Source organism: Pleurodeles waltl, chromosome 7 (genome assembly GCF_031143425.1).
Source record: "Pleurodeles waltl isolate 20211129_DDA chromosome 7, aPleWal1.hap1.20221129, whole genome shotgun sequence".
Taxonomy (NCBI): Eukaryota; Metazoa; Chordata; class Amphibia; order Caudata; family Salamandridae; genus Pleurodeles; species Pleurodeles waltl.
The window spans coordinates 4031373-4053944 of NC_090446.1; the positions used below are offsets into that span (position 1 = coordinate 4031373).

The 22572-nt window shown below is 43.3% G+C and overlaps 1 protein-coding gene and 1 long non-coding RNA gene across 2 annotated transcripts in view; one reads left to right on the forward strand and one right to left on the reverse strand.

The window, feature by feature from the left end:
• Positions 1-22572, forward strand: part of LOC138303505 (uncharacterized) — a 1082407-nt gene that overhangs the window by 364666 nt on the left and 695169 nt on the right. The window lies entirely within an intron of this gene.
• LOC138303491 (zinc finger protein 84-like) overlaps positions 19231-22572 on the reverse strand; it is a 149244-nt gene continuing 145902 nt past the window's right edge. The window contains exon 3 of the mRNA XM_069242669.1: positions 19231-21996. Coding sequence (XP_069098770.1) covers positions 20136-21722 — 1587 coding nt within the window. The 5' untranslated portion in view covers positions 21723-21996 and the 3' untranslated portion in view covers positions 19231-20135. The remainder of the gene's footprint in view (positions 21997-22572) is intronic.

Here is a 22572-nt window from a genome sequence, read left to right on the forward strand (position 1 = left end):
CACCTGGAGCCAGTACTTAATTTGTGACAATATAAGTGCCAGGTACTGCGGTATTTGTAGGTCACCTCAAGCTAGAAGGATGGCTTGCCTCACTGGTTTTATTCATTTTCTAAGTATATTGAACACATTGTTCATGAGCCGAGCTGACTGTGTGGTGGACTGTGATAAATAAGCGCTGGTGTTTAGAAATAAGTGCCGGTGCCAAGCACCGGTGAGCATCAGCATACATGGATCACTGCCTGCGGCACATACTCTTTATAATCCTGTTGAGTGGCTGACATGCATTCTTCCTCTGCTCAGCTCAAGGAATTACCTTTTTCTTTTCCACTCAGCACTCCATGAGAGTGCCTGTGTTTTCTAGCTCTCTCCTGTTTGTGCTGCTTCACCCTTCAAATTGCCCTCTTATCACTCCTTGTGCTGCTCCCCATCACTCCCAGCTTGACGACATACGCCCAGCACCAGAGATATTTATGCGTCTGTATGACTGAAAAGCAAACAAAGTGCATGATGGCACAAGCTTTGGCCCACAAATGCTTTCACGGCACAAGGGGAAGGGTCATCAGTTGCACTCACTCAGCCGGGATCTGAGGCAGAAGGTGTATTTAGCATGACACTTCTCCTGGAGGGCCAGAATAAACCTTCTCCTTTGGCCATGCAGAGGAGCAATGGCTGAATCCTGTGGAAATTAAAGAAAGGCTTAATAAGCATTTCCCTTTACCTTCCAAAACTTCATTATTCATTTCAGCTTCTGATCACTTTCCTGAGTAAAAAGTATTTGAAAAATAAACCATGCCATTCATAAAATTTAAAACATCTGAAATCAATGTAAGGGTTTGAGATTATATATGTTTGCTTTTCATCAAGTATTTCAAATGTTTTTCTTCTTTTAATGTTTTCAAATAACGCTTTACAGGCAAACATTGGCAAAGGCAACACTTCAGCACTAGTGTTGTTTCTTTTTTTAAGTTGGTGCAGCTTGTGGAAGTTGGACATTTGTAGTTCATTTGTCATGATTGTGATTTTCCCCTATTCTGAGTCTGTGGGGATTTTGTGTCTATTGTGTCCCCGTTCTGAGTCTGTGAGGATTTTGTGTCTATTGTGTCCCCTATTGTGTCCCCATTCTGAGTCTGTGAGGATTTTGTGTCTATTGTGTCCCCGTTCTGAGTCTGTGGGGATTTTGTGTCTATTGTGTCCCCATTCTGAGTCTATGGGGATTTTGCATACTTTAGAAACGGCTACACCCAGAACCACTGAACGGAATTGCACCAGATGTGGCAGGAAGCCGGATCGTGGTCTGCAGGTCACGCTTTTTTGATTTAGTGTCAATCAGTTCTGTAGATTTGTAGTTACTTTAGTTTGAAAAATACAGATATTTAGGGATGCGGATCCACCCGTGGGTGACAGGCGGGCCTGAGGGAAAAGCAAGACCCTGATTGGCTGATCACAACCGGACAGAAAAGTTACAGCCGCCATTTCGTTTGTTACATCGGCTGGGGAGTGCAAAAACACATAAGGGATCTCCCTTGGGTAAACAATTGCCCAATTTTTTTTCTTCTGATCTGCGGATTCACTGCAGGGCTTAGTGCCGCCCCCTGTGTAAATTTGCAGCAGATACAGAGAAATGGAAAAAGAAAATGCCCATTGCATCTGGCCATGCGCAGCTTGAGTTTAGGTTCATGTGGGAGGGTTGGCTGCAGGGCCTGGCCATAGGCCAGGACTCTGGTTATATTGCTGTGCATGTTAAATTTTTTTTTTTTTTTTAAATTCACTGAAAACAAATAAGGTTACAGAGACCTAATAGTTAGGTTCTGAAATTAACTTGCACAAAACCATAGAAATTCAAACGTTACAGGTATGGTTATTTCAAGTAATTATAACTCGCGCCCTCGACAGGCACTGCTAGGTACCCCCACACATTACAGCACTCAGGAAAACTTTTATAACGTCAATAAAAATATCAATGCAACATTAGAAGTCAAATTGTTGAAGAAAAAACTGTGCATGGCGTGGCTGTGAGTTATAGTTTCTTGAAATAACTAACTATAACTGCTAAATTTCTCTGGTTTTGTTGGAGTAAATGGAGAACCTAACTATAACGTCCCTGTAACCTTTGGATTTTTTCAGTGAATTGTGATGTTTTTGTTTAACATAAGGTAATTTTCATTACTATACGTTAATCTAACCACCACCGCACACAGCCTTTGGCCATGTGTGGAAGGGCCTGGCTGCGGCTAACCCCCTTAACCCTGCCAACCCCCATGCTGCTCACAGCATTTGGCCGTGTTGCAGCTGGATTTGTCTGCAGTGCCTCTCTCTCTCTGGGTGTGAGAATTGGTGTGAGAGGGTGTATCTGAGAGTAAGAGTGGCTGTCAGAGTGTCTGCCTGGGTGTGAGTGCGTACATCAGTGTTTTAGGAGGTGCATCAGTATGTGCGCGGGTCTGTAAGTGGGTGTATCAGGGTGTCAGTGGGTCTGTGAGTGGGTGTGTGACGATCTGAGTCGATGTGTGAGTGGGTGCGTAACTGAGTGGGTCTGAGTGGGTGCGTGAGTGTTTGAGTGGGTCTGTGTGTGAGTGGGTGCGTATGTTTCTGAATGGGTGTGTGAGTAGGGGAACTGATTGAAAAACAGACAGAGGGAAAGAAAAGTGAGAGGGAGAGTGTGTATTTTAGGCTTTGATGTCTGATATACTTAGAATGAGATATTTGTCTCTAAATTTAAATAATTAATGTATTTGTTTTTCTTAAAAAACATTTTTTTTTATTGTTTTCTGAATGTAAATAAGTCCAGCTGGACTCAAACTCCCAAAGCTCAAGCTAAGAGGATTTTTTTTCTTGAGCCCTTTATGGGCTTTCTGGGACCGCAAGAGAACCCTCACACATGCAGAGAACAAAGAGGAGAGCTTTGGATTTTGACAGTGGGACTTGATTTACAGGTCCCACTGTCAAAACCTGAAGTGTTTGCTGTAGCTGAGGAGCTGCAGCCAAGCCACAGCAAACAGCTATGTCCCTGGGGTGGGCCCCCTTCCAGTGTTTACATAGCCCCGGGGGTGGTAGTCCCCAGGGTGCAGGCCCCTCATATATTTAACTTGAAGCCCTGGGGAGGTGGCGGTCCCCAGGGCAGTGAGGGGGGAGGGGCAATGGACTCCCCTGCATATATAACAATGAAAGCTGGTGCTTCCCGGGCCGCAGGCCCCCCAGCATATATAAAAATGAAAGACCTTGGGAGTTGGTGGTCCCCGGGGTGTGGAGTAGCATAGGAGCCCGCGCCTGTTTTTAATTTTTTTGCAGCAATAGCATGAATTTGTGGCAAAAAAATAATTTAGGAGAATGCTTTTTTACTCTGGGGTGTCCCTCTGGGACCCCCACTCCAGTGACAAGAGGTCAGGGTGTGTCTACCCTGGCCCCTTTAATTTCATTTTTTTTAAAACGTTTTTACTGGCACTCGTCTGATGCCAAGTCCTAAGATGGCTGCCAAAACTTCCTGGTTTGAAGTGTTGGCTGCCAATCAGAGCTGTGCATTTCCCTGCATGAGCTTGTCTTTGTTTGCAAATACTTCGCGGCAAGAGACGTACAAATTTGAATTTCCCTAAATTTCTCAAAAACTACTGAACGGATTTACACCAGTAAACACAAAGCGCAATCTGAGTATCGACAGCTAGCTTTCTGCCAAATTTGGTGTAATTCCATCCAGCAGTCCAGGCTGTAGACATGTTGACAGATCCTATAGGAATTGACATTTTTTTAGCCCCCTTTTTCTCGACCCCCTTTTAACGGATCACCCTGAAACTTTCCATGCACACCAAGAATCACAGTACACTTTTTTGGGAAAATTCAGAGAAGATTCGTCCAACCATGCCAAAGATAGGCGAGTCAAAAAACGCTTTTTATATGGAAACATGGTCCTAACTATAACTACGTAGTGTCGACCGCCACCAGTTAATATATATATATCACGGGTGAAGGGAGTGTGCGGTGCAAGGTTGGGTGCTTATAGGGGGTTGGCCTGAGGGCCTGGCCAGAGGTCAAATGCTGTGCGCGGCGGTGGTTGGATTAGCGTATAGTAATTAAAGTTACTATATGTTAAAAACATAGAAATCCACTGAAAAACCAGGTTACAGGGACGTTATAGTTAGGAAATAGAATATAAAAAAACCATAGAAATACACTTAAAAACAAAGGTTACAGGAACGTTATAGTTAGGCTCATCTTTTAAACTTACAAAACCATAGAAATTTACCAGTTATAGTTAGAGTTAAAACAAGTAACTAAAACTCTTGCCCTAAGGTAAAGATAACTCGCTCCCTCGCCATTTACTGCTAATTTCCCAACAAATTACAGCACTCATGCCATCTTTCATAACATCATTGATATATCAATGTAATATTTGCAGTAAAATTGTGACAAAAAAATGTGCATGGTGGGGGCTCCATGTTAATTCCCATAAGACCTTTGAACAAGGCTACAGCCCGAACCACTGGACGGGATTACCCCAAATTTGGCAGAAAGATAGCTTTCGGTACCTAGATTACGCTTTCGCTTATTTGGTGTAAATCCATTCAGTAGTTTTTGAGAAATATAAGGAAATCCAAATTTGGCTGCAAAGTCTTTGCAAATAATGACAAGCTCATGCAGGGAATTGCACAGCTCTGACTGGCTGCCAACACTTCAACCAGGAAGTTGAACTCCCTCAAAAAAAAAGTATTAAAAAAAGAAAGGGAGTCAGGATACCCTGATCCCTTAGTTCTGGTGTTGGAGTCCCAAAGGGACCCTGCCAGGCCAAAAAAGCATATATATATATATTTTTTTTAAATTTGTGAAATTTGCGTCCAAACAAAAAAAAAAAAAAAGTGTGGGCTCCTGCACTTGTTTTCGTAAAGACTGTGGGTGGGTCAGGTCACACAGGCATGTGATAAATAAGGATGGGTGCATGGGGGCCCCCCTCCTGGGCTTTGTACAGCCCCAGGGACTGCCACTTCCATGAGGCATTCATGTAATTGTATGTAGGGGGCTGCATGCCCCACCCCGCAGCCCCAGAGACCACCATCTCCTCAGGGAAGTAAATAAAATGACATGCAGGGCAGTGTGGCCCCCCTGCAACCCTGGGGACCACCACCTCCCCGGGGCAACCTAGTAATTGTAAGTGAGGGGCTGCGTGGCCCCCCGTGGCCCTGGGGACCACCATCTCCCTGGGGGAGTAAATAAAATGGAATGTGTGGGGATGGTGTGCCCCCTCCCCCCCCCACAGCCCCTATGACCACCACCTCTCCGGAGCAAATATTAAAAAAAGAAAAGGGGGTCTGTTCTAGCCCCCAGAGCCCTAGAGACGGCCACCTTCCTGGGGCTATTTGTTGGCGAGGGGACGCACAGCTCCGTCAAGGAGCCAATGATGGCCCTGGGGATCGCCACCACCCAGGGCCAGCTCCTGCTCTGTCCCCGGATGGCCTGCCCCGGGATCTAGCTGTTTGCTGGGGCTTGGCTGCAGCTGAAGCGCTTCCACCAAGTCACAGCAAACACTCTGCTCGCAGCGAGGAAGAGCAGTCAAACAGCTCTCACTCGCTGCAAGCGGAGTTTTCCTCTTTCTCCCTGTGTGTAGATGCAGGCTGGTTCCAGCAGGAGGTGGGGAGCCAGTTGGAACTTGGGGGCCTTCAGGCTCCCTCCGCTGTCCCCAACATTGTTACTGGGTGTCCTAGAAGGCACCCAGTTGACATGGCTGGGCCCCGAGGGATGGAGTTCCCGGGGCTGAGATTGTCCCTGGGGAGGGGGTCATGTGGCCCCCCCACCCCCCAAAAAATGATATTTAGACCACACCTTAGCTGATGGGGTCCCCGGGGCTGAGATCGGCTTGGGGAGTGGGGCTGCGTGGCCCTCCTAAAAACAATAATATATTTTTAGCCCAAGCTCTGGGGAATAGCTGGGCCCAAGGGCCAAGACTGGCCTGGGGAGGGTGGGGCAGTGCAGTGTTCGGTTGTTACAGGGGTTGGCTGCAGGGACTGGCCTCATGCCAACGGCCCACGCTGTGCACAATCAAAGGCTGTGCACAGCGCTGGGATGCCTGCGGCCAACCCCCATTGCTGCGCACGGCGAGGGCCGTGGTGCTGCGCCAGCCGCTGCTGTACACTGCCAAAGGCCTTGCACGGTGGTGGTTGGATTAAAGTATAGTAATGAAAATTACTTTACGTAAAAAAAAAAATTAGAAATTCACTGAAAACACCAAAGGTTACAGGGACGTTATAGCAAAGAAATAGAATTTCAAAAAAACTTGGAAATTCACTGAAATTACCAAAGGTTACAGGGACTTTATACTTATGTTATAATTTACTCATTCAAAACTAAAAAAATTCAGCAGTTAGAGTTATTTCAAGTAATTATAACTCGTGCCCTAAGGTAACTATAACTCACCCCCTCACCATGCACTGTTCATTACCTCAGATATGACAGCACTCATGACAACTTCTATAACGTTATTAAAAATATAAATGAACCATTAGCAGTAAGGGGGAATTCCCCCAATGTAGATTTTCTGTGTAATGCCATGCAGATATTATGGTCCTGTATTAAGACCCTTATATCAAGAAAAGTAACCTCTTTGGGACTAATGTGACTTGTGAATCGTAGATTGTGTGTGTTATTATTTAATTTCAAAATGTGCTCTTGTGCTCTCTCTCGATTCTCAATATATTTGCGTAGCTGGGGGTGAAGCATTTGCCAATGTCCGTTCTGTGTATCTGTCTATAGTGTTGCCCTCAAAGAGAAAGATGTTTTTCACAAGGCAATATTCAATGAACTGCAATAACATCCTATTATGTTCATAGCCCTTTAGAAGTCTGGTTTTCCTTGCTTTTTGTGCAACTGATTTTCAAAGAACACCACAAAAGAATAGGCCACAGGAAGTCAAATACAGGCCACAAAATTATGCAACATACATTTGGAAAGGGGTCTAAGAAGTACTTTCTGGCCACACTTCCATTTGGATGAAAAAACAGGGTGTTGACCCACTCAGGATAAATAGTTTGTATGCATGATCTGACGTTTAAAATGCATTGAAGGACGTGAGACTTTTGCTGCAGAGAGATTTGATAGTTATTACTTTTACAGCTTTTGCTTGTAAACTTGAAACTTGTGCCAGGTTAACAATGTGTCAATTTTCAGGACAGATTACTAGCAATGTGGACCTCAAACACATGGTGCCACTTTCAACTCTTGTGACTGTCACTGATGCCCCTCCACGGGAGAAGAAGCTATGATGAGAGTTGGAGGCCAGAAAGGAGCTGACCCAGTTCAATGAACTTGAGCCCTGCAGCACCCACAGCCACTTGAAGGATGAGGATTGGCCACCTACATGGTGGTTTCAAAGCCACCTAAAAAGAGAGGACGGCGCCCTTCTGTTAACTGGAAGAAGAACTTTACAAGCTTTACTTCATCTGTCCTCCACCACTGATGAGCTGTAAGAGGACAAGGCTGTAGCAGTGGTGGAAGCACAACTCAATCCTTAGATTAAGGCCATCCGCCGTATCAGGCCCAGGAACGAAACCTTATCCTCTGTGAACCAAGAATGCATCTTAAAGCAATCCTGGCCCTGTACTGAGACCATGAACGCTTGCATACGTGTGCTTCCAAAATGGAACTTATCCTGAATGAAATCACAGTGAAGAAGCAAATTATTGACACCTTCTTCAGACAGGTAGACGGCATTAAAACATCCTACCAACAATGACTCCCTCCAGCGTGCATGGCTGCTCCGGGAGCAAAACTCAGAGGACAGTGTTGCAATGATGAATATGGATCAAATCTTTGTGTTCCATGCAGATGATGGCCTGCGTCAGGATGGGCCGCTTTCCAAAGCTCTGTGCTAGTGCAGCTCGCCAACCCAAAGAGCCCGTGCTGCACCGTCAACACCACAGGATGGGCTGGGACACCAAGGAAAGCGCCAGCCGCAGACAGGGAGGGCGACAAACAGAAAGCATAGCCTTAATGATCCCAGCCCTAGTACAAAATGATTGGCACATGGGCTTTAAATGAACTGTCGCTGCCACTGACAGGGGGACCTTGCTAATCATGTTTGAGTATGAAAATGAACCCTTACCAACCAAATTCTATGTCACAGGATGTAGCACAGGAACACTTAGTGCTCATAGTGGAATAAACCAATACTAATCTATTACAACCACTAGAGATGGTGCCATCTCACACTGACATTCCTTGGGGCACATAATGACTCACTGTTGAATTTGTGTTTGTCAATAAAGTATTTCAATTTTCAAAAGACTGCATGAAAAAATATTTTCAATCTGTTGCGTAAAGAATTTTCAATTCAATTAAGGACATAGGGTCGAGGATTATGTACTCTTTCTTTTACTGCAAAATCACAACAACCAATTAAAACAATGAAATAATAAAGATCACATTTCCCACTATACCATCCCATACGTCGTTCTCCATTACGTCAGTCGCTGTGGCGTCTCCAAACCAAACTGCAACCGTGCTGCCTCTTTCTTTGTGAGCTTAAAGCTTAAATACATATATAAATATATCCAGGATTTGTAAAGCGCTGCAAATTACCTGTGAGGGTCTCAAGGTGCTAAATTGTAGCCATGCAGACATTAAGTGATTTGCCCAGAATCACAGGATGTTGAGCCGATGTTGAGACCCAAAGCCAGTTCCCCCAGCTCCAAAGTAAACAGCTTAGGCGGCTACGCCACATCCTTTGAAAGATTGAACAGCCTCCTCCCACTTCCAATGTTCAACAAAAACTTCCTAAATCCAACTGTATTGGACTTGAGCAATAACTCAATTTCAAACCGTCGATGCATGAAAGTCATCAGCCATCGGCGTCAGCACCGCGGCTTCCAACACAAACCATCTTTCATTGACTGCTTCTGTTTTTTTATCTGGAAAAAGAAATATCTGACATAATCTCCACAACAATGGCCAACCATCATAGGAGCATGTAATCCTAAAATGATTAATGATACAAGCAGAGTTGTACATGTAAACCATCACAGTCATCTGAATGCTGGGCGGGATAACACAAGCCTCCATGTCCTTAACAGAACTGAAATTCTTGATGCAGCTCCCAGAAAATGTAGTATTCTATGTCAGGACCTGAAGGTCAGATTACTCTTGTTTTATGTTTTTTTCACTGCAATTAAAAAAAATAATTAGTAATTGGTTTACATTAAAACTGTTTGATCGCTGAATCAGAAGACCCTAGTATCCACCAACCTGGAGCCCAAAAGAAAGGTCTTGGACACCATAGCGCCTCCGACAGCATGTGCTCCAGAAACACGCACATGAGCACCTGCCAGGTTAACAATGTGGTCCTGTATTAAGACATAAGCCACCTACCCATCTGCAAATGTAGCTGACAACACTGGCTTGAAACAACTGTTTGTTACCATCTACTCATCATTCTCTAATATAATCTTCATATACAACAGACATTGAACACTACACAATTTTGAATTTTCAGGAAACCGGGGTAAGACATACAGTTTGAAAACATTTTCGTCGGTCTAGAAATATTAAAAGATACCCACCTGGAGAAAGGATCCTGCCTGCTAAACCCAAGGCCTGTACATCAGACAGTCCTCGGCATACCACCAGGCACAACAACACTGTCAACTTTGCTGAAGGTTAAGTCCTGCATAAATTAGTGTTATCAGGCAATGCCTGAAAGAGCTTAAGAATGGTATATACACTCCACAACTTGGAGTAGCAAGATTTAGAGGGATTGGATAGTCTTTTTCCTCTCATCAACTTACGAACCCATGGATATTTCCCAATTACTTTACTCTCTCCTCTATTGGCAAGTGTCCTACTAAAGTGGCTAAAAAATATTTTTTGCTGATCTTTAAGCTAATCCAGCCAAAGCCAGTTGAGATGAAAAATGAATCACAAATTGTGATTCAGCCCCCACCGGATCCACGGCATACCCGTCTTTTTGCAGGAAGAGTATTGTTTATGGGTATTGGTTGACCATGATTGTTTGATAAGAACTCAGCTTGGTGCGGTAAACATAGCAAGTGCCATTGACTCCTGAAACTCTCCAATCCATAACGTGGAGTTGCCTCTCTAAAACCAATCAGACAACATCTCCAGAAAAGATGGTATTCTTACTGGACACTTGGATGACTTCTCCAGAAGAACCAGGAACCATTACTGTGACCTCCCCAGGGAAGTCACCAGAATCTGCCCTCTGATTCCTCGTTTAGCTGACACTCGAGGTTTCATCACAAATGGGGGAAATGAATAGAGGAGCTTCCTGCTACAATTCTAAAGGAGCACATATCTGGCTACGGAGATGGGGCCCAGCCTCCAACTGAAAAACCTGCCCAGTTGCTTGTTCAACCAAGAGGCACAATGAACCATGTCACAAGGACTCTACCTTTCTGTAAACTCTGGTATGTTCGAGAATGCAACTTCCAATCACTGGCATTCCTGAGCGATCTGGAGTTCCAGCCCGCTATCACATTTCTCTGACCCACAGGCACTCTTCTATTACTAAAATCCTGTGAGGTAGCCAAAAATCCTGGATATCTCTGCCTACACTGTGGACTTTGTTCCCCTCAGTTTGATCACACAGCACACCCACGATATTGTCCTTCCATAGAAAGATGCAACAATTCACCTGCCAAAGGAACAAGGTCTTTATGACTAATGAGACCGCCAGCAGCACTAGGCAATTTATGTTCAGACTCAGACCATTGGCCTCCAGTACAATGAAACCGCATCTGGCCACCAACCCCACCTGTAGGTTTCTGATTCTGTGGCCATTCTGGTTGGGAGTCAAAATGGCCCTGCAGTTCCAAGCCATCATGTGCTCCAGCCATCACAACGGTTCTGCCCTGGCCACCACTGAAAGTCTCACTAGATCAGTATCAGACTCTGCACAGCTGTTGAATCTTTAACCTCTGTAAAGTCTTGTAAAGTAGAAGTACTGGGAGTACCATCTGGGTGGATAAGACTAACAACACTGCAATCCTGGTTACTACCCGCAAGGAAACACTCTCCTGGCTCACGACCATTCTCAATACCTTTTTGTTTTTGTTTTGTTGTTGTCCTCATTCAACCTCTCATTCTGAGCCACCTCTTGATCCGTATACCCTTCTCACCATCTAGATAAGAGAGGGACCCAATCCAGGGGGGGGGGGCACCATTATATCTCCCGGTTCGCTTAAACAGACAAGCAGGAGTAGCAAGCGGTGAATAATCATTGGACGGTAAGCAACAAACCAATTTCAAATATTTCGAAGCAATAAATTCTCAAATAATTCATAAAACTCCCCCCCCCAATTTAACAAAGGTGACCAAAGTTCTGCATTTGTCCTAGTACCCCGCATATTCAGGTCCATTTTCGAGGTGCGGAGAACTGCGTTGAGCCAATCCATATAACTCGGAGGGTAGTCCTTCATCAATTTTTGCAAATTTCATTCCTACCCAACAAAATTCCATAAAACAAAAATTTAAGTTTAACATTATTCACCCCACTCCCTATACCCTCTTCCTGTAGCTGCCCAAATATAATCAACGGGAGCGATACAGTAATTTCCCAACCCAACATAGATGACACCACCCCAAAAACGTCCTCCTAAAACAAATGAATAGCGGGGCACTCCCAAAACATATGAATATCCGTTGCTCCTACACCACTGCATTTCAAACGTTTAACCACTTCTCCGTTCTTAAACTTAGGAAGTTTTGCCGGCAAAATATAAGCCCTATGTAGAATATAAAGATGACTTTTCCTTAACGGGGCTGGCTTCACTACTTCGTAGAGTATCGACAACGACTTCTTCCACCATACACCAACCTTATTGCCAGGCACATCGTTACCCCACAGATCGGTCGGTAGTGTAAAATTCCCATCAAACGTTTCTAACATTTCCCAATACCAAACCGGCAACTTCTTTACAGGGACAGAGACAGAGAACTCTAAAAAAGAATCCTCCAATGGACTTTCCACCCCCAGGCCCCCCTTAATTCCTTTTTCCCACTCTCTTATCTGCAAATACTTCAACCTAGACAGGGATCCGGTCGTTATCCCTACCAAATCTTCCCATGAAAGAAAAGTACCATCTCGAGAGAGATCGCCCCAGCTTTCCACCCCTGCCTTTTTTAGTGGTAATGCAAAAATATCTTTAAAGCACTATGGGGTGCCCGGGGAATCCCAGATAGGCGCATGATAGCTATAATAAAGAATACCAAGTCGTTGTCTCTGCTGATACCAACTCCTTGCCAGTCCTTGCAGTACTTTCAATTAGATTTTTTTGAAAAATTTAGGATCGCCAAATTTAAAAAGGAAATACCTTGAGACCCCTTTCGCAGTTGAAACCATTGCCTTATACATTCGGCCCACCGCTGAAACATCTGGGCGTACAAACAACATCCTTGAATTCTTGAATAAGAAGGCCCAAGCATAATATGCCAGATCTGGTAAAGCCAATCCTCCCTTTTCCCTTCTTCTGCGTAATTTCTTCCAAGATATCCTTGGCCCCTTTGAACTCCAAATAAAACCATTTATCGCCTGCTGCATTTTATCCAAATATCCTTTATGCATTGGCAGAGGAATTGCTGCAAACACAAAATTCCATTTAGGCAAAATAAACATCTTAATTAAATTTACTCTCCCGAGTATCGTCAAAGGGAGATATGCCCATTTCTGCAACATTCCTTTACACTCAACTAACAATTTTCGTGCATTCCTTGCCTCTAGGTCCTTAAGATCATGAGTCACTAAGATGCCTAAATACCGTAGTTCCTGCTTACTCAGTATCAGCCCTGCCTCCACATTCCATTGCATAGTTTCAGTTTTTCCCACATTAACCCGACATCCTGATATGCTTCCAAATTGCTCAGCCAATTCTTTAACTGTATTAAAGGCCACTGGTAAATTATTAGTGTATATCAGCAGATCATCTGCATATAAAGATATTTTTTTTCCCCAACCTTTGCAGTGAAAGTGAGGGATGAGGCTATTTTGCCTAACTTTTCTAGCGAATGGTACCTCTAGAAATTGTGATAGGTCCTGTAAGATTCCCATTAACCAACACCTTAGCAAAAGGTGCTGTATAAATCTGATCGATTACCCCACAGAACTTCGTTCCTAGGTTGGCCCGCCTTAGAATTGATTTCATATAATTCCAATTTACCTGGTCAAAGGCTTTCATTGCATCTAAAATAATAATTGCCAACGGTGACCCAAAGGTTGTAGCCAAATCTATCGCCCGATCAATTCAAAAGTTAACTCATGCAAATATCTACCTTTAGAAAAGCCTTTTTGGTCTGGGTGCACCAAATTATTAACTATCTTACTCAGCCTGTCCGCTAAAGTTTTAGCTAATAATTTATAATCGCTATTCAACAACGATATAGGCCTATAAGAAGCATATTTCGCAGGGTTTTTATCAGGTTTCAAAATTAATGAGATAACAGCCTCGTTCCACGAAAGAGGAATGCTATCGCCAGTCCTGGTCTTACTGCTATTCAAAATTCTCCTAATTTCCTCTGGCGTGATTGGGGCATTCAGTGCTTCCCTCTCCTGCGATGATATACATAAAGATATATCAGACCCCATCCAATCCGTCACCATATCTTCTCCCACCTCTAACTCCTCCGAGTACAATTGTGTAAAAAAGTTTTGAAAAGCAAATTCTATTGCCGCATCGTCCATACTTCTTTCTCCTTACTGCTCCATTTCAATCTCCTTAATATAGTTCCTTACTCGATCTGCTTTACCTTTCCAGGCTAACAACTTCCCAGCATTTTCCCCATACTCAAAATGAGCCAATTTGCTTGCCTCCCATTTCCTTTGAATTCTTCCCTGTAATACATTCTCCAACTGTCTTCTCAACCCATCCAAGCTAGCCCTCAAAGCCTCTGTCTCACCTGATTCTATCAATTCAACCTTATACTTCTGCATTTCCTGCTCTACCAAATTAATTTCATTTCTAAACACTTTATGCTTGTGAAATGAGATATTCGTAATCTCCCCCCTGATAACAGCTTTAAACGTATCCCATACTACTGATATTGGGGCGGACCCTATATTTACACTAAAAAACTATTCTGATTCCCTACGCAATTGCGTGACCACCTCCTGATCCAGTAATAAAGAGCGGTCAATAGTCCACCGATTACTAAATATTCTCTGTGGAAAACTCATATCTAGCACAACCGCGGAATGGTCCGATAAGTGAGAGGGCAGATACACTATCTTTTTCACAGCCTCTCTCAAGCGTAAATCTAATAGGAAATAATCAATTTAGGAGGCATGCCTGTATTTCTTATTAAAAAAAGAAAAATCCCTACTATTACCCACCCTTTGTCTCCAAATATCGCACAAACCAAATTCTTTCATCATCCTCCTTAAATATTGTTGCGATTTGGGCGTGCCTCGCGACTTACAATTATGCCTATCCAGCTCATTATCTAACACAACATTAAAATCACCCATCATAATGACGGTCCGAGAATTCAAGAAGCTGAAAAAAAAGCCATCTTAAAGGTTCTATATCATCACAACTAGGGCCGTAGTACCCTACTAAAACAAAATTACGACCATCAAACTATACTTTAACTACCACCCACCGCCCGGCTGTATCCGATCTTACCTCCAGAATTACTACCTTTCCCTGTCGTGACTGTTTAAACAGAATAGCCACACCTTTAGTATGATAATTGTGCTCTGTACATGCAAACGCTTGAACCCACCTCAGCTTTTTTATTACGCTAATACACTCAGCCTTTGTTAAATGTGTTTCCTGCAAAACTAAAATTTGTGCAGTTGAATCATGCAAATACTGTAATATTCAATCCCTTCTTCCTCTCGTCCTCAGACGATTAACATTCCAAGAAAGAATTTGCAATGATGTGCTCCTTGTCCCCTGGTCTCTCTCCCTGCTAGCTATCTCTCAACTCTTGCAGAACAAATAACCGGGTTGTACGAGGCACTTTTTTATTTTTTTATACTCTCCCCCCTCCAACCTCCACCCTACCCGACCCCCCCCACTCCCATTCCCCCATTACCCCACCCGTGGAGAACCCCCCCCATATAAGGACCATATTTGGTCCAAATTTTAGAACGCCCCCGCATTCCTGGGTGATTTAACTTAGAAAAACACTAAAACAACGCTATTTTACGGTCTGCCCACCTTTAACTACTTCCAATAATTCATCCGCATCAATCATATCTCTAATATTGTACATTTTGTTGTTGTACATAACCCAGAGAAAGGCTGGAAATTTCAACTGAGCCGAGACCCCCAGAGACTTAAAAATCTCCAAACGCTTCCCGAACTCCCACTGCCTGTCCATAGTGGACCTAGATAAATCAGACCTAATCTCAAAGACAACGTCATTCACTTTTAAAGATTTTTGTTTTAACGCTCTGGATAAGATCTTTTCTTTCATCTGATATGTCAAAAAATGTATCAAAATTCTCTGAGGTTTACTACTATTCATCCGCATCCTAAAAGGGTCCCGATGTACTCTCTGAATATCCTTTCCGATTTCCTCCTCATTCTCCTCCAGTCCTACTGACGATTTAATTAGCGAAACCACAAAGGCCTTGAGATCGTTGCCTTCTGGCACTTTCAAAAGTCTTAAGTTATTTCTTCTTGAGTAATTTTCCAATTGCTCAATCCTATTTTTTAATACCTGCTCATTTCCCTTCAATGCATCAATCTCAGCCTTATGTTGAGCCAATTCCTCCTGCATACCACCCATAGTTTCTTCAAAAGCCTGAGTTCTCTCCATTAAGCCATCAATCTTCCTTTCTAACACTGCGCAAACCTCTCTTATCTCCCCTTGGTTTACTTCTGAATTCGCAAAGCCTCTCTTTACATCCTCAGAAATGGACAGAATCAGTGTCTCCCACGAGGAGCTCTGAGAAAGAAAGGAGGCAGGAACGGCTTCAGAGGATTCTTCAACAACAACCGTAGGTAAAGGGTCTTGTGACTGTGAGGCCGCTGTGGTTAAGCTCTGAACTTGAGGGGAGCCCAACTGCTCCTTACCCGACTGCGTCAGGGGGAGTGTCTTCTCCAGCCCTGCTCCCTCTTGGATTCCTCCATTAGCTTGGGACAACGCAGCCGTGCTATTATCCACCAGCCCCCTACCCTCACCAGAGGAATCCACCAGCTGTAAGGTAGAAGCCTCCATTACCGCTCTAACCTGACCGGGGGTAAGCTTGACTACTTCCGGCCTCACCTTAAAAAAAAGACCTCAAGGAGGGAGTCAACTTATCTCTCCCCTTAAGCTTACTTTCCCCCTCCTTCCTCGCGGCGCTCCTTCTTCCTTCACATGATTTAGTTATAGAGCTTTTCTTGCTTAAACCCCCCTTATCACCTAACACCAAATCAAATTTGTCCACCTGAGGCTGGCCAGCCCCCTCCACACTCGTTGAACAAAAAGGGGGAGTGGGGTATCACCATCCCCCCTCCCACTTTGCCTCACTGTTCTTTGCCTGGTCCCCTTTCCAGAAATACTGTTAGGCAGTGATCCTTGCCTCGCCTTCTTTATAGCCCCGCTGGTGGAGCTGCTGGTGTAGCTGCTGCCACTATTCCCTCGAAGGGGAATACGCGCCGCTCCTCTCCGTGTTTGGCGCAACTCCAGCGCGGCAGGGCACCACAGCGCAGCCCCAGCTGCTTTCCATCTTTCCTCCGGTCTAAGGAACTGCGGTGCGCACATCGGCGTGTCCACCACCACCGCAGTTCGACCGGCAGAACCGTTTCGCCACTCCCCCCAGGAACCGGAAGCGTCCTAGCGCGCTGCTAGTACGACGCAGCCCGCCATGTTCTCCCTCAAAGCCCATTCTCAATTCCTTCTTGATTACTTTTTTCTGGGGAAGTAACAGCTGAGAGGTCACTGAATTTATTTGAAATCTCAAGAACTCTATGCATTGATGTGGATTGAAAATTTACATCTTGTTCACAAAAATTCCAGCAATAGCTGTATCGTCATGTGTCATGAATCTCATTTTGACTTCAGCCATAAGTATTAAAATGTCGAAGTAGACAATTAGTCCCACTCCTCTGACTTGTAGATTCCCCACTTCCTATTTCAAGACATACTTGGGGTCCAATGGGCCTTTTAGTCGTCGTCGTCACAAAGGAGATACATGAGAAGGTGAAAGCCCTTCCTGCACAGAGACAATCCCTGGATGTATATTCCTCTATCTAAGTGTGCTGCAGAATTCGGCACACATTTAAAAAGAAGTAACAAAAAGAAATAAAGATAGTTCTCCTCATTACGCCTCTCCTGGGGAGGCGTATCTTTTTGGTGCATTCACTTGTTTACAAGATCTTCTAAATCTGGGAATGCGTAAAAAACCATGGGATTTGCGTGGGAACACCCACGTCATGCTCTTGGATTGCCGCCCTGACTCAGATTAAGGCAACACAATTTATGCTGCCTTGCTTTACTCCAAAGTGGCTTTGCGTGGCTTCAAAAATATGGCTTAGTGGTTTGCGCCACGCATGTACAACACTGCGTGGTGCAAGCATGGCAAAACCACTCATATATTTGCTCCTTGGTGTTCTCTTTATCCTGGGGTCCCCTCCAGTGGCACCTTAAATATCTTCTGTGCCTGCACTCTTCATGTCTCATAACCACAGTGGCCACTTGAAGGGCACCTGTGTGACAGCAGAAATCAGGGGCAATCCTCTGATGAGGGTTACTTCTCTGCAGATCCAGTCTCAGGGGGACCCTTCAGTCCCAGGGCCCCCCCCAAGAGGTCCATCCCTCTACGGTCCCTCGGATTGTGTAAATGGGCCAGTACCGCTGACACTAGAGAGGTATATCCAAAAAGCCCCATCAATAGCAGAGGCCTGATTTAGTTTGGCGGAGCAGATACTGCATTGCAATGGCGGCAGAGTGTGATATCTGCTAAACTCTTGGTCTGCCTTCCAGACTTACAGTCAACTAGACTACCAGTATTTTGCCTGCGGAGCCCCAACTAGCTCCCTCAACAAAATACTCCTCTGACGGCCTGACAGAGCAAGAGCAATTGGTGGGAGCACATAATATCATTTGATCTATTTAGGGTGGATGCAGTTATGTGTTAGCTAGTCTGTCCATCACTGCTATGTTTCAGGAAAAAAGAAGAAAGCTGACCTAAACACCATAGGAGAAACCTCCCATGGTATGGGGGACATTGGTTTTTCATTTTTCAAAAACAAATTCCCACTTTTAGAGTTTTTTTATTTTTTGAAAAATGAAAAGCTTTAGAAAGGTTAGACAGCTTGCCATTCTGTTTGATACTGTACAAACTTTCCCTACACTGACAGGCACCACCATGAGGTGGTTCTTGACAAATTATAGAGGTGTCCCTGGGGCCGGCAGACATCTCTAAACATGGTGGATGCAACGTCTATCAAGGTGATGGAGTGAAATACTCCATCTTGACGGACATTAATCCATCCTCTAAAGTCAAAATCTAGCCCTAAGTCCTGGATGCTCCACCACGCTGTAACTAAGTTCATAATAAATAAGCAAGCACGTCTGCCTGGTGTAGCCCTTTTGTTCCATTGTTGCATTCTCTGTATCAAGTAAGTGCTTCTGCAGTATTGCTACCGTTGCAGTCAAATCAGAGCAGTATTGTCAGTTCCATTTTTGCAGCAAAATTTTTTTTTTCCTATTTCAGTGTTGGGTATTGACATTAATGTCTGGTTAGGAAGAGATCTGTTTTAGTTTGATCATTGCATTACAGTCTGTTTCAGAGAATCACAAAACTGCAGTCACTTGTTTGGCAATTCGACTGTTTATTTTCTAAAAGGCAGTTAGTGAGTTCTTAGATACCATATACCTCTTAGTCTTTTTTTTGTGATATTTATACAATTCTACAGTGGTTTTGAGGTCATGCCATCAATGTATTTCTCTCTAAAGTAATTTCTTTTTTACATACATTGTTTTATATGTTTCCTATTTACACTTCTTGTGGAGTCCATTGTTGGAACAACAGCTTGATTCTCTTTGGGGCTTGACTCTGAGGACATTTGGGGTGATATTTGCACATTTCTACAGTGGTTTTGAGGTCTTGCCATTACTGTATTACTGTCTGAAGTCATTTATTGTTGCATGAATTGTTTTATATGTTTTCTATTTACACTTCTTGTGGAGTTCACTTTTGAAACAACAGCATGAGTCTCTTTGGGGCTTGACTCTGAGGACATTCAGGCTGATTTTACTAGGTCAGTTGATACACCCAACATGTCATTCTTCACATTGCTGAACGAGAAAAGAGAGACATATGTACATGAAGAAATTAGGATAATGCAGAAATTTTAGGAGATCAGGTCTGGCAACTAATCTTTGATAAAAATGAATTAGCAAGTGGTTCAAAGAAACCACCCCAACCTCAATAATGTTCTGATTTACAATCCTTGTAGCAATTACAGTTTCAACCTTTGATAATACCTTCTTAGCAGATCACAGATAGGAGTTCATGTTGTAACATTTGTATCTTGTGCATGCCAAACTCTATCCCTATATTAATTGGGGCGATGGTTGTGTAACAGTGTTGCATTATTTTACATACTGTTTTGTTTATATTTGGGATTACTTCTTTAATAAATCAGCATTTGCCTGGATAATTTTCTGGATTATCAGCTGGACAACATCAGACCTTTTTCATTTTTCCATCTTGAGCACATGGTCAAAAGCTCTGTTGCTTTTTAGCTTTGAATAATCAGCTCCCTAGGCTGCTATCGTTAGCGTTTACTGTGGACTAACCTCAGCAGGCACGTTATTAAATCTGAAGGTTTGTCAACACCAGAACCAAGTGTAGGACAAGTAGTTTTAGGTGGAGCCTGCTTATAATGATGGCATAACACTGCTGTTCCTCTGCAAATCTTTTGTAAGGATCATGCACAGCCATTTCCACCATGACAAGGTGCTTGGCCCAGTCTTGGGGGGAACAGCTGTTGAAATGGGTCTACTGCTGATAAGTAAGACTTCTTATCTCCTTGAACATTTTCCCAGATTTTGTACATTTTTATGGTTTCTCTCTTGTATGTGTTCTCTGGTGCTTAACACGATTTCCTTCATGACTGAAGCTCTACCTCACTCAATGAACTCATAAGGCTAATTGCCTTTATGTATTCTCTGGTGTATAATATGTTTACTCTCTAAATGTATGTTTTCCATCATGTGGTGCATTGATAAAGCTTCTCACCTGTGTGCGTCCTCTGGTGATTAGTAAGATTTCTCTTCTGACTGAACCGTCTCCCGCATTCTGAGCATTGGTAAGGTTTGTCACCTGTATGTATTCTCTGGTGATTAATAAGGCTTCCTTTCTCACTAAACCTTTTATCACACTCACTGCACTGATGAGGTTTCTCACCAGTATGTATTCTGTAGTGGACACCAAGATATGATTTCCCTCTGAATCTATTCCCACATTCGCTGCATTGATAAGGTTTCTCACCTGTATGAGTTCTATAGTGGGAGGTCATGGCTTGTGTGTTGCTGAAGCCTGTCCCACATTCGCTGCATTGATAAGGTTTCTCACCAGTATGTGTTCTCTGGTGTGTAGTAATATATTCTTTTCTACTGAAGCTTTTCCCACATTCAGTGCATTGATAAGGTTTCTCACCTGTATGAGTTCTATAGTGGGAGGTCATGGCTTGTGTGTTGCTGAAGCCTGTCCCACATTCGCTGCATTGATAAGGTTTCTCACCAGTATGTGTTCTCTGGTGTGTAGTAATATATTCTTTTCTACTGAAGCTTTTCCCATATTCAGTGCATTGATAAGGTTTTTCACCTGTATGTGTTCTCTGGTGCTTAGTGAGTTTTCCTTTTTCAGTGAAGCTTTTCCCGCATTCAGAGCATTGATAAGGTTTTTCTCCTGTGTGTGTTCTCTGGTGACGACTAAGACTTCCTTTCTGACTTAATCTTTTCCCGCATTCAGAGCATCGATAAGGTTTTTCACCCGTATGTATTCTCTGGTGATCAGTTAGATGTCGAAGTACTCTGAAGCATTTTGCACATTCTGAGCACTGATAGGGTTTCTCGCTTGTGTGTGTTCTGTAGTGTGAAGTGAGATGTTCTTTCAGACAGAACTTCTTCCCACATTCTGGGCACTGATAAGGTTTTCTACCTGTGTGTCCTCTCTGGTGAGTACTAAGATTTGACCTTTGACTGAACCCTTTCCCACATTCTGAACATTGATAAGGTTTTTCACCTGTGTGTGTCCTCTGGTGTACAATAAGATTACATTTAGCACTGAACTTTTTCCCGCACTCTGTGCAGTGATAAGGTTTCTCACCTGTGTGTACTCTCTGGTGAATAGCAAGAAACGCTTTCCGACTGAACCTTTTCCCACATTCTGAGCAGTGATGTGGTTTCTCACCTGTGTGTACTCTCCGATGAATAGCAATGAATGCTTTCTGACGGAACCTTTTCCCACATTCTGGGCAATGATGTGGTTTCTCACCACTATGTGGTCCCTGGTGCTCAGTTAATTGTTCACGTTCGTTGCAGCATTCGTAACTTTCAGTATATTTAGAAAACTGTTTTCCAGTATGTTTTCTCTTCTGAGTAGCAAGACTTTCTTTTACACTGAAATTACTCACACATTCAGCAATTTGTAAACCTTTCTTAATAGCATGTTTTTGTTGACACCTTAATAGGCTTTCACTTCCCTTGATATTATTTTTAGACCTAATATACTGATTTTCCTGCGTGATTTTAGCTTTTCCAACATTCATTGCAATTATGTTGCCTTTTCTCATTCTGTATGAAAATGTTAAATAACGTTTCTGCTAACCTTGTCTTAAGATTTGATTTACATTCATTAAATGTAATTTATGTGCTTGATCACTGGTCCTAAAAGCCAACACTTTAATGATTCTCTCCAGACTTCCTTTGCGGCTTTCATGTGTAAGATGTTGTATTATTTTGAGAGGGCACCACAGAGAACTCGCAATGTCATTTTTCCATTAATTAAACTGCCAGCAATGTTGGCCTTTCACGCAAGTAAGCATAATTTCAGTTGTGGCCGATCACCTATTGAATAAAACAGAGAGGACCATGATTAGTTTTTTTTCTGTTAACACATAATTATATAAACAATGAATGCAGGCTGTTTCTCATTGGCAATGCAGCGAGAGATCATTTCATTCATACTACAAATGTTACGGCTTAAAATCCTTATGGAGGTGTGGTGACGCTTCCCTGGGAAGGGAAAGAGTATTTGTGACACACCCATTCTGCTCCTTCAGAGAACCATCGTTTAAAGGTAACTGAGCACAGGTGAGGGTTGTTACTGTGTTCTTCTGGGTAAAAGTTAAAATGAAGATGATAAGTTAGCATATTAATGGGAGCATTAATAGCATTACATGATGCACACCCAGATAACAGATTCATTGAATCAGGAGATTGCATCCACATTTCTTGACACTGAGCGTAGTGGTGTTGCTGTCTCATCAGAAGATGAACGCTGGGTGGGATAAGTTGTCTTTGTCATGAAGATTAATGCCAGGAGTGTCATGAGATGTACTGAGTTGGCCTTACTGGCATTTCAGCTTGTGGTTTGATATTGTCATGATATGATCTGAGTGAGCAATTAACATATTGTAAAAT